Source organism: Oryzias latipes, chromosome 17 (assembly GCF_053564925.1).
Source record: "Oryzias latipes strain Hd-rR chromosome 17, Olatipes_Hd-rR_3.1".
In the NCBI taxonomy this organism is placed as follows: domain Eukaryota; kingdom Metazoa; phylum Chordata; class Actinopteri; order Beloniformes; family Adrianichthyidae; genus Oryzias; species Oryzias latipes.
In genome coordinates this window covers 18,350,882-18,363,617 of record NC_136253.1, presented here as the reverse complement: position 1 = coordinate 18,363,617, position 12,736 = coordinate 18,350,882, and the positions used below count along the sequence as shown (strand labels likewise).

Genomic DNA, 12,736 nt, shown 5'->3' with positions numbered 1-12,736 from the left:
ACATGTCAGCCCTTTGAGAATATTCACAAATACATGATCAAGCAATGGCAAACAGCTCTACTCACGTTTCATTGTGCACAAAGTTGGTCATAGCCACTGCACGCTTACTGAATGTCCAGTGTGGGTATATGAAGTCCTATCACTGAGGTGTTTGTAGCACTGACAAGGGGCATGCCATCTTTGTTTTATGTTTTATGTTTTGGGGGCAGAAACTAAAGGGAATGTTGGGTTTATTTTCAAATAGTACTTAGGGTTTGTATGGAAGCATATTGCATTCATGCTGGAAAACAATTATCAGTCATATTGAGCTGTATTTTCACTCAATGAAATCTTTTTAATATGTTAGTCTTTTTTGGAGTAAAACTAGAGGTGGGTGATTTGGCTAAAAGGCTGCATTTCCTTTGATTTGAATAAAATCCACTTTATGAATGAAAAATGTTTCTACGAACCTACATTGACCTACATTTGAGTTAAGGTTGGTGTTATTTTTTTCAACGAGTCATCGTCTTCTAGGGACTATTTCTTAGTTCATGCAGACTTTCTCTGTTGGTATACAAAGTTCTTATCAGTTACGCTCACAAACATGGAGATACGATTCCGTTAATGATATGTTTTCTATTTCCAGCAATGCTACAGTCGAATCATCCACTCATTACACTTAAACTATACAATAAAGATAAAATCAATGCGTTTTTCTTCTGCGTCATCTTCTATAGATAGGCTTAAGTATAAATCTTCCTGGTGATTTTATAGGCTAAATACAAAAAAATCTATAAAACCAAAGCCCTGAACATTAAAGTGGAGCAGATGCAGAGAGGACACAAAGCTGAGATGAGGTGGGGACTTGGACCACAGAACTAACAAGAACTTGAGGGTTTGAGTTTGTGAATTAGTGAATAATGCTGACCTGTTTGAATTCTTTTCCCCTGGTGGACGTGACTAACAGATCTATTAAGTTGGGTCAATTTTATGGCAAATTTTATCATTCTGCTATGCAGTTTTTATTTATTTAACCTTAATTTATTCAGGCAAGACAGATTAAGAATATTTCTTATTTTCAACTGTGGCCTGACCTTTTTTGTAGTTCAAAAACAGTAATGCAGGTCACAAAAAAGTTATAGAATTACTATGAACGCATAGTAATTACTCCCTGACAGACTCTTTTGTCTCGCTTAATGCACCTTATAGTTAAAAAATAGACCAATTATTGACGGTGTGCTTCATGATCCAGGTGCACCTTATAGTGCAGAAATGACGGTACATTTTGGCACAAAAAGACTGGGCGGCACCCCTGAGCTGATGCATTGCTGCTTGAAAATGATGTAGCTTAAAGATAGCAACCCTTGTGGTCAGCTGAAGTTGTCCCTACGACCACTCTGAGCCTCCCACAAGCTTCCTAAAGAAAAGCCCCAACTGAGCTGCTTCCAAACTGCTTTTGTCAAACAAAAAACATTACTTACACTTTCAAACAGTTTGAATTCCAAACTGACTTAGCATAACTACTCTCTAGTTGCAGAATTATTTTAAAAAAGATAAAGAGACAAATTCTAATTGTTTAAAGGTTGTTGTGACTAAGTTTATTCATGTTGGTTGAGACACATATTGTTGTCTGAGTAAAGTAGGTTTAGTTGTGCTGAAATGGAATCAAACAGTCAATCTTATTTGCTTTTTTGTTTGGTGAGGCCTAGGCTTGAGGGTCTTATGTCCCTGCAACTCACAACAAACTAAACAGCAATCTGGGTCAGGATTCCCACATTTTCGGAAACAGACCTCCTCAAATTGTTTCTACAGATATAGCAGCTTAAACTTATTCTGCTGGTATTTGGATCATATAAAAACATACATATAAACATAAAACCACTCATAGTTGATCTAATAGATTATGGTTGCCCATAGAAGGCTTGTTACAAGCTGTCACAGTGCAGTGAAATGCTAGCCTAAACGTTTATTTCAATTTTCACAAGGCAAATAAAAGGTAAATGCATCTACAAATTTACATTTCCATCTGAATTGTTGAGTAATTGAAAGTAACAGACCTTGTCTAAAAGGTCTAGATTTAAGGGAAAGAGCAATAAATATTAGTCTGAACAATTGAAGAACTTAGACCACAAATACTATTATGTTTATCTAGGTAAATAACATGTTTTAAATTAACACGTTTTATAAAAACATGTTGTAACATGCAAAAACGGGGGGTGTGGGTGCACTTACCCTGGCACATTTGTTCAGCACCAGAGCTTGTTTCCGTGGAAAGTCCACTTCACTTTGTCAGGCCAAACAAGCAAACCCTGGCCCGCCTGAAAGTGATACTTTGGCTCACCTACAAATGAACTCGTGTCTACAATGTGAATGCAGACAAACTTTCCTAAGGAGGAATTAACATGAGCTCTACAAAATAGAAGGAGATTTAAAAAAAAAAACACTGATCACAAAGAATCTGGTTCAAAAATGGTCTCTTTGTTAAGGAGATGAAATTACCTGTGTGAAGGAGAACTAGCTGATTTCTTCTTTGTGAGTTTCATGGTCACAGAGACATTACTGCCCTCCAGTGAATAGCCGATGCCACTGTGCGACATTTAAGTTTGATCCGCTTCGGTCTTTGGTTCAGTCCTGTGGGTATTTGAAAGCAAACTAAATCAAATAAAGATTTTTTTCCAGATTCCCAAATCAAGGGTGCGGGACAAAATACCTTCAAAATGAGAGTTTAAACGGATTAAAAGAAGAAATACTATTTCATAAAACTTACCAAAAAAAGGGAAACTTGGGTGGTGTTGAATTACAGACTTCAGATAATGATTATTCATTTCTGTTCCCAAAGTTTTGCTTTCTTTGAATGGGATGCTTTTTCACTCATCAGTGGGGGAAAAAAAAGTCACATCGCCCACCCCTACTCGTAACAAGATCATCAAAAACCTTAAAAATGCAAAAATAAATCTTCATTTCAGCTTCTGCTTTTTAGAATTGCTGTGGTGTTTATGAGAAACTGATCTTGTTACACCAAAAAAGATGCAGTGTTTCATTTCTCAAACTGAGTGTACTATGCTTCTGTAATTCTGCATGGTTTTGTTGGTTCTATATTTATCAGGACCAGGAATGCTTGCTTATATGCACATCTTTCTATACTGTATATGTAAATATATACAGTATATGTATGCACAGATTTGTAAAATTTGGTTGCGAGGCATGTTTTTCTTTTCAATGCTGTCAATGAGAGATAAAAAGAGAGATAAAACATGTGTTGTTCCTCCCCCCTTCTTCCTTCTCTGTTGGCCTCCTTACTCCCCTCTGACCCCAAACTACCTGTCTCACTGCTCCCCTTCTGCCAACTGCTTATCTCCCCTTTCTCTTGCTGTTTTCTTTCTCTTTTCTCTCCTCTTCCTGTTTCTCTTTTTCCTGCTTGTCCCTCCCCTTGCCCTAAATCAGACTGCGCAGTGTGAAGATGGAGCAGAGGAAACTGAATGATCAGGCCAACACCTTGGTGGACCTGGCAAAGGCAAGTCATCTTTTTACACAAACAATGTCTGCACATAGGCTGTCACACTTCTTCAGTGTATTTTGAATCTTCAGTGTATTGTGCAGTTATTTTCATGTAAGGTTACTCCAGATGTAAGAGATATCTTAAAATTATTTGAGTACATTTGCAATCACATGCAGAATAGTTGCATGTGATTACCTAGTATTTGTTGAAGTGAACAAACACCAAGTAGGCTAAACAATTGGTGTTAATGCTAAGAAGGAACAATATTGGTTGTGAAACAATTTAGAAGAAAACTATTTCATAACAACTTTGGACTGGAACGATTTAGAAAACAAAGAAGATGTACAACATGTACAGCTCAAAGTGTTACTGCTGTGTTGCTTAAAAAAGTCTTTTTTTTCATAGCTTATGAGTTTATCAAGTTACTCAAAGGTGGGTTTTGAGTGGCATAAAAAAATTCAGTTTCTTATTCCTAAATACTATTTTAACTTGGCAGCAGTGGATGCAGTTTATTTATTCCAAAAAATGGACTGGAGGTTTGGCATGTTAGTGCTACTTGATATGCACATATTAAAAAACAAAATATTGCATTAAGCTAAATATGCACCAAAGCTGTAACTGATGTCAAGGAGCCGTTTTGGCCTGGACCCTACCAAAATGCTGGTAAGTCAGCGCGTGTTGTATCTGTGTTTGTAATAATTTATGTCAGTGTATTTCAGTGCCAGAAACTGCTGGTGTAGGACCAAAATGCAGGAGACCAGCCTGGTACTCAGAGGTTTAATAAATAAAATTAAACATGCTTAAATTTAATGAATGGTCACTAACCAGAAGACCCAACAAAGAGGAAAAGAAAAGCAGACATCTGTTGTTCATCTTTCAGCATATCCCTTAAAACCCTTGTGCTATCTTAGATGACCCCCTCCCCCTTCCATTAACGTGTTCTCTCTACCATGACAAAGGTGGACAAAGGTGGAAAGATTTCATGTAATCCATGGACACCAGTGAATATCACAAATCATTGAAGAAAAAAGGTTCAGAGCACTGTCTAGTGGGTCTAGATAAGTGTTTTTCAACCAGTGTTAGTGTGCCGCGGGAGATGGTCAAGTGTGCCGTGAGAAATTGCCCTCATTAACTGATCTAAAAGCAATTACCATCTCCAGGAAATCAGCTCTTTGTTCATCCAAACAGGCCCTGAAAAAACACTGAGAAGTTAAGAATATGAAATATCATAAAATTATTTTTTCTTTGTGTTTATATGATTCTATTAAAGACATTTTGATAAGAATAACGGGATACCGCGATTTAGCTGCAGCTATAACTGTGTAAGGAAAAGTCCCGCCCCTTTAACTGTCTCCACCAATCATTCTTGAAGGCTTAATCACATGTCATCAGTCTGACCAATCAGAAGTGGTTAAAGTATTCACTTCCTTGTTTCGATTTAGCGCAAAAAAGTCTCTCTGTTCTAACAAAAATACCAGCTAAAGCTCGTCTTTAGCGGTGTAGCTTTCCACAGAATCTGGTATCAGACTGGAACAAGTGAACAAAACCATGAAGCTCAAAGACGCTGGTCTTTCTGCGGTCGGCGGATTACGGGCACTACATCTCCCATGATGCAGTAAAGTGACTGTCTTAGCGCACAATGAGTCTCTCCTCTTAACGTCTTAAAACAACGAACACACATCAAACAGTTTTTGAATCTTTTGACTGAATTTTTAATACATCTTTTAGAAAAAACAGCTTCAGCTTCCAGCGTTTTCTGCAACAATTATCACAAAAATGCATGTGAGATTGCAGAGCGGCTGTAGATCAATACAGACTGAGCTTTTTCTTTTTTTTTTATTTATATATGTTTTTGGATATGGTGTGCCGCGGGATTTTTGTCAAGGTTAAAGTGTGCCGTGGCTCAAAAAAGGTTGAAAAACACTGGTCTAGATGACCCAACTCCTAATGTTAAAGTGCCTAGGATAGCACAAGGGTTACGGTTTTGCCACAGTGAATCAATTTTGACTTACCTGAGTAGCACAGGTGGTACACACACACAACCCTGTATTTTATCCAGGCTGGGGACAGGCACAGGGAAACCCAGGCTAGGGGCTTCCTTGGGTGGAGCCCAAGGACTCACACAGTTTGAAGCTCATTGCACTACCTGAGATTTAAACTTTGATTTCCCATGTGCCAGTCCTAAACACAACTGAGCCCTCCAGCCAATACCAAGCTGTATATACTGAAGATAGTTAGGACAAATGAAATTAGTTGCAGATAGGTAACCTAACCTTTTGTGACTGTGACAGGTGGAGAACTCATAACAAAACAAGACAAGAACCAAGGAAATAAAATTGACAAACCAAAGATTACAACCCTTACAATAACCCTCTGGATCACTAAAGCAAATAAAAGCACGGGGCCTGGAGGACGGTTTGAACAAAAGCAAAACCCAAAAATACCGTACTTAAAGTCCTTGTAGTACAACTATGTGTGGTAAACATGGAAACCCCCTCCTCAGGAACAGGCAGGAAGAGAAGCAGCCATGACCACTCTCGCCAGCGACAGGGAACATGAAGAGCAGCGGCCCAGACGACTCTTCTCACAAAAATTACTTTATGACCACAGCGTACCGCTCAGAAATATATAGACTAGATGTGCCAGAGCGGGACTTGAACAGTGTTACAAGGAAAGCTATTGGTGTCGTGACATTGCAAGATGCAGAATGCTGGTTGTAAAAACCTGCAACGACAAAAACCAAGGAAATAAAATTGACAAACCAAAGAAGACAACCATTGACTAAAGTTGACTGAGTGAGTGTGATGTTATCCATAGTTCCACCAAAATAAAACCAATTTAGTCACCATTTTTTCGCCATGTTGAAATAAAAAATTGTCAGTAAGCAGTGATTGGTCCAAGTCAGTCTTGGTCATCAAATAGCAACCACTGTCATCAATCAGGTGTTGGAAGGCCACACAAATTGCTTAATAAAGTTTTCCTGAACAAATGTGAAAATATTTGCTGATTTAAATATGCACAGCAAACAATAAATATCCTTACGACAGAATTAAGTAGCTTTTGCAAATTTTATAAAAATGTAAATGTCTTGCAAAAAAATTTAATAACTTATCTTAAAATGCTTCATATGCAGTTATAACCAGGATTTTTGAAAAACTTTCTACAATCAATTTGCATTTCTCTGATTAGTTCCAGATTATTGTGGGGAACAAACTTTTTCAGGTGGCACTAAGTAGAAGCAATAGTTTACAAATTTTTGCTTTAATTAAGAACCTTTAACACAATGAAAATCAATAACAAAGGACAGGCTTAGTCATACCCTGGTCGATCTGTTCTTGCAGGCCCATCAGGGAAGAAGGGGGGTCAAATGAAGGTACATGACCGCTGCTTCCATTGATGTTAAAGGCATTTAAACTGTGTTTTGTTCTTACATCTATCTGCATGCATTCCTCAAGAGAAGCTCAATCTCCTTTTGTGGAGACAAACATTTGGAGAATTATAAAAGAGCTCAATGTAGAAAACTCTTTTATTTCTCATGAAAAACTTGCAAATGTCACTTTCTGAAAGTCTGGCTGCTGAAACCAAGGGAGAACAATAAGTGTCTGCTTAATGGAGAAGCGTTTAATTACATAAACGAACGGGTGAGGGGGAAAACATAAAGCAAAAAGCTCTGTCATGCTATAAATGGAAGGAAGAGGTTGCTTGTTAAATCTAAGGGGAGATAAAATCTATGCTGACTTGCTGAAAAAATGAAAGTCCTCTTTTTTACTATTTGCTGGCAGTATTTCCTTGTTTTTTTTACTGAGTAAGTAGAGCCCAACTGTGTATTTATGGATTAAAGTGTAAACTTTGAAAAAAAAACTGCATTATTAGCAATAATGTAAGAGTTAATACTAAAAGCTGAAGTGTTCATTGAAGATGGTGACACAACACTAAATGTTAAAAAAATTTCTAAAATATTTTTGAATGTATAAATACTGCTTGATGAAAGTTTCAGACAACATCAAATACAAAAGAAAGCCTAAAAATAACCAGCAGAAAAAATAACAAGCTAAAAAAAGCATGTTGAATCAGCTAAAAATATAAATGAAGTGAAGAATAGAGTAGAATAGAATAGGCCTCATTGTCATTTTGACATGTTACTTGCACAACAAAATTTCAGAAGTGTCCTTACAGCGGGGGTCTTGGTGTGGTGATGACCCTCCCTCCTTCTTTTTACAGTCCATCATCCATCTCAGAAGAACATAAACACTCACACGAGCACAGGTGCTATATCACAATTGCACAAATAGTTTGTGTGACTGAATGAAATGTTTCACGTGTTAGTCTGAATGCACAAGTATGCATGTGTGAAAGATAGTTGTTTTATGTCCATTTTTACATCGTGTATATGAACATTATTGGAGCCAACAGGTCTGTTTGTAACATCTGACTGTGTGTGTGGACAGGCCCCGCCCCTTTTAGATTTGTTCGACACCTAAACCTGACAGTAATGATTATTAACATCCAGCAACTTGTTGCTTTATGATAGTTTATAAGTGTACCCCACCTTTCTATAATCACCCCCAATATCCCCCAATTTAACATCCCTCTCTCATCTTCCCTCCTTTTCTTTTCCGTCCGGTCCAACTAAAACTGTTACAAATATAAGTAATATGGATAAAGTTTAGTATAAATTACAAAAGGGGTTTATTCAAATACACACCTAGTGTGTTAGAAGATTCATAACCCCTGTTGTAAAAGTTAAATATGTCCAACCCAAGAGGCTTTCAGCTCGTATCTGTTTACTCAGCTGTTGGAAAGGACAATTAAAAGAAAAGAAAAAAGAAGTGTCTTTACAGTTGCATGTTTAGAAAAAGAAAACAACTCAATATTAAAGTACCATTTAAGGAAAGTTTTAAAACACAAACACAGAAAGAAGAATAAAATAGAAAATACATCTCTCATATTAGTCCAGTTATTGCACAAATTTGGCCATTTGTTCCACAGATTAGTCTGCTTATTGCACAAAAATTGTCAGCTTATTGCAGAAATCAGTTCTCTTCTTGCACAGCTAGTCTGTTTCAGCAGCCCTTCTTGTGTGTATAATGTTTGTTGAGTGTGTTGATGGTTGTGGGATAGAAACTGCTTTTTAACCTGTTTGTTCGTGTTCTGATTTCTCTGTACCGCCGTCCTGAAGGTAACAGTTCAAACAGAGTGTGTCCTGGGTGTGATGTGTCCCTGAGTATGTGTTGCCCCCCTCTGAAAAAGGCAAAGATAGGAAAATTGGCAGAAGCAAGTAAAAGGTGGAAATGACCATCCAATGTTCTACTGAAACCACCTGTTTGATGCCGTCAGCTCTAAATGTCTCAACATTTTACCTATAGAAGCTCATTCTAAACTCTGAAAAAGTTGTAAATCTTCATAAAAGTACTACAGTGGTTATACAAAAAGCATATGTTACGTACAAAAACAGGAAATCAATGCCTGCTGATTTTTTAGGAAAACATTATAATGACCATAGCTGAAAGTATGCTACAGTTATTAGCTCTAAAGTAAAGCCCTAGTCACATGCATCTGTACCGGGGTCGACGAAGACTGGTGGAGCAGATTTTGGGGTTGTCCGGCCCATGGAGGATTGTAAACACAAGCGGCTGCATCTTCAGGCAGAGGCAGTAGGGGCATAAGATGCCTCTGCATAAGAGGCAGTAATGACTAAGGCCTAAAGTAATTAAAGACTCACTCCAATGAAAACTGTGTTTTGGGTGTTTTTAACATGCTCTTTTAGCAGTTTTCTCATGATGAAGGACGTGTGTAAAGAAAATTAAGATTACATTTGCATTTCTGAGTATTTCTTTATTCAAATTTGGGTAAATCAGGTGCAGACAAGAAATGCAATTTGAAAAAGCTTTTAGTTGTTACAGACAAACTACAGTTAGCGGGCCATAAGCTCCCTGCTCATCTCCATTCTGATCCATCGACTAAATCCATATTTGTCTTAGTTTGCCTCGTCTGAGCTGGAATCTGGCTCCAGACTGTACAGCTGGATAGCTCAAATATTGCTCAACATTTTTGTTGCCCTGGTAATGTTAGGTTGTGAGGCGCCGTAAGATAGAGTAAGAGAATGTAAACAAAGGGTTAATGGGGAATGGGAAAATTACAGGTTTTTTTTATTATATAGCATAAATAGGCATGATGATTAATGATGATTAAAAGACCACTGGGAATGCTTTTAAAATCGATCAAAACATGGCTGGAGTGGGACTTTATTTTAAATGAGCATAAAACAGTTTAGTTTATCAATATACAAAAGTGAGTAAAAATAAAAGGAATTTCCAAAATAAGTAAAACATTTTATCACCAGAGGAAGTAAAGCTGAAAGCAAGTAGATTTTGTGATGTTTCACGTTTTAATGGAAAATAGCCTCTTTAATGCCTTTGTATGTCTTTCTGCTTAAATTTCTTGCTAATAACGCCCATTCTCTCCTTCTACAGACACAGAATGTGATGTATGACCTGGTGTCAGAGCTGCAGGAGCGCAGTGAAGAGCTAGACAAGCGCATCGGCACGTTGGAGGACAAGCTAGACTCGGTAACGGGCAGCTTGCAGGCACTGCCCTGCCTCATCTCCCAAGCCATATCCCAGCAGCAGCAGGACTTCCTGGACGGCTTTGTTCACCGTTTCCGGCCTGCTTCCCTAGCATCGGAGCGCTCCGAACGCTCTGAGCGATCCTGGACTTCCACCACCCGTAGGAGGCGCTCTCCGTCAACAGCACCACACACTTCCTCCGACAGCGGATAACTTTGACAGAACTTCTGCAAGATTACCATTTTACAGCTATTGCCTTTATCAAAACTAATGCATCACCAGTCCCATCCAAAGCCAACATCCACGTGTGAGTCTGGACTTAAACTGAACCCATATCTGGAACCCATGACTCGATTGACCCCCCCACGGCCCGTCCGCTCAACCAAAATATTCCTGAAAGCAGATCCTCTGTGACTGACCTCCCAGCAGAGGTCTGGATTAGAGCTACTCAACAGAACAAAAATGAGAAGATGAAAAAACACAAATGCATCCAAGAAAAACAGTAAAAAAAATCAAGAAAAACCAAGATACAGTAGAGATATGGTTTATGTTTTAGCCATTGTGTGGCTGTTCAAGTTAGCTTTTTTGTAAAAGCCCTTGTATAGTTTAAAAAAAAAGACTGAGTTCAGGATCGCTGGGGTGAAAGCTGGCTATCACACCGGAGAGTCCTTAACCATATGGGGGAAGTCAGTCTGCGGAGCTGAGGGCCTCGGCTCACCTGTCCACCCGTCTGTCCGTTTATCTGTTCGTCAGGAGAGGAGACCACCTGACTTCCTTCTAAAGAGACCAGAGTCGTGGATTTCTTCCTATCGCTTAGGGGCAAAGGCTTTAGAAGTTGGCGTCAGTTCTGAAATGCACTTAAGTCGGAGAAACTGTCAGACAAAACTAGCAAAAGAGGATGCACATGGCATTACTACTAGGTAGGAAAGAAAATATACACATTTGCCAACTTCGAGGTGAAAGCTTCCTTGTTCATACCAAGAACAAAGAAAGGAGAGTGACTATCTTTTTTAGTTACATATTAACGTGATTTTTCAGTGCCTGAATGTATAATAAGTAGAGGGTTATTTAATTACTAATTTCAGAGCTTTTTTACGATGTTACCAGTCTGAATACGGCATTGCATTCCTTTTTCAGATACATTCCTCTGCAAAAATGTAAAGAAAATGTCTTAATGTAATGCATAACATTGCCTTCATTACACTGCAACTCCAAATGTTTTGAAAGAAGCCTCTCTCTTGTCATTTCTACAAACACAGAGAAATGAGAAGTTAAGAGAGCTAGCAGAAGTGACCAGGCATAAAGCAGTGAATTATGGAAAACTTTTCTCACTAATGTCTAACCACTGAATTAAACACACATTTCTCTTTTTTTTCTCCTTTTTTTTGCATGTGTCTGCTCGAAAACAACAACGGAGGATTAAAATTTTGTTTTACTTTGGTTTGTATTGTTGCTTTTTTTCCATCCTCCTTATTTCACCAAATTTCTAGAAATTTTCTTTTGATTTTTTAGAATATCCAAAATCTTCACAATTTCAGAGCATTAAGAGTTGCAGGATGTAATTCTGTGATGCAAACACTGTTTGCAATATGAGGAAAATAATAAAAAAGAATCCTGAGAGGATACTAATAAAAGTGCTAAAGAAACCAATAGTAACTGAATTGATCTTTTCCCCAAGTACAAAAGAAAAGCTGGTAACACTTTATAAGGGTACAAATCATACACTGAATAAAGCCTTCTGTCTGATTCACAATGATTTCATAAATAAATCAACTAAAGGACGTGACATGATTTGGTTTTCTTGTCATGAAATAGCAATTCTCTTCGTGTTGATTCATGGGATGAGCGGATACTCAATAATTTCCACAGAGACTCAGCCATGCTTTTTTTAAATTTAGAGTCTCACTTCGATCATATTTTGATCCATATAAAGGTGTTATTCAGACTGGAAAAGTCTGTTGTTCCAGACCGAATCCGCTTAATTTGGTCCGGATCGAGTCCTGATCCTTGTATTCAGATTGCCGTCTAGCAGACTTTCCTGATTCGAACCAAAGCTTGTAAACAAAACCACTTGACTAAAGATCCTTTCAGTCATTGGCCAGGAACTGCGAGGGCGGGGCAAGACAACGAGAGAAAGAATAATTAAAGTTCTACGCTTTGCAGTCCTTGTCGGGAGGGTACACTTATTCAAACTTTACATTTCACTGATCAAGTTTGAACGTCTGTATCAATATCAGGTACAACACTTTTTACTTGCTGCTTTGGTATGGTGTAGGCATGCTGCAAGGGGGTTACTAAGGAGACGTTGTCTAAGAAGGTAGGAGGATAAGTTTTTATGACATATAGATTGTCGGAAAAACAGTTTGAGAAGAAATGTGTATTCCGTTAAATCTTGTTTTAATGAGCCTGCATTCATCCAACCACATTTCAATGAGTTGCTGTGTCTCATCGTCATGGTTGCTATGTTTCTATTCTGTTTGCATCACGTGATGACCGACTACGGTGGCTGTTTTGGTTCAGTTGTTCAACTCAGAGTACGGAGCCTACTCAGACAGAGTAAAAATCAGAGAAAACCGGAGCTCAATCCAAATGGAAACTAACTAAGAGCACCTCGTAAGATGAATTCGATAGTGGTTTCTGGTCCCTGACCAGGGTCCTCTTGGTGGTATCTAGACTGAAAATTTGTTCCGGA

At 38.2% G+C, this 12,736-nt stretch overlaps 1 protein-coding gene across 6 annotated transcripts in view; it reads left to right on the top strand.

Moving 5' to 3' along the window:
- The window catches only part of kcnn1a (potassium intermediate/small conductance calcium-activated channel, subfamily N, member 1a), a 97,211-nt gene extending 85,519 nt beyond the window's left edge, over positions 1 to 11,692 (top strand). For all 6 annotated transcript variants that reach the window (XM_078934817.1, XM_023964964.2, XM_078934818.1 and 3 more), the window contains exons 8-9: positions 3,424 to 3,493; positions 9,952 to 11,692. In XM_078934817.1, the coding sequence (XP_078790943.1) occupies positions 3,424 to 3,493; positions 9,952 to 10,257 (376 nt within the window). In that variant the 3' untranslated portion in view covers positions 10,258 to 11,692. The remainder of the gene's footprint in view (positions 1 to 3,423; positions 3,494 to 9,951) is intronic.
- Positions 11,693 to 12,736: the final 1,044 nt, after the last annotated feature.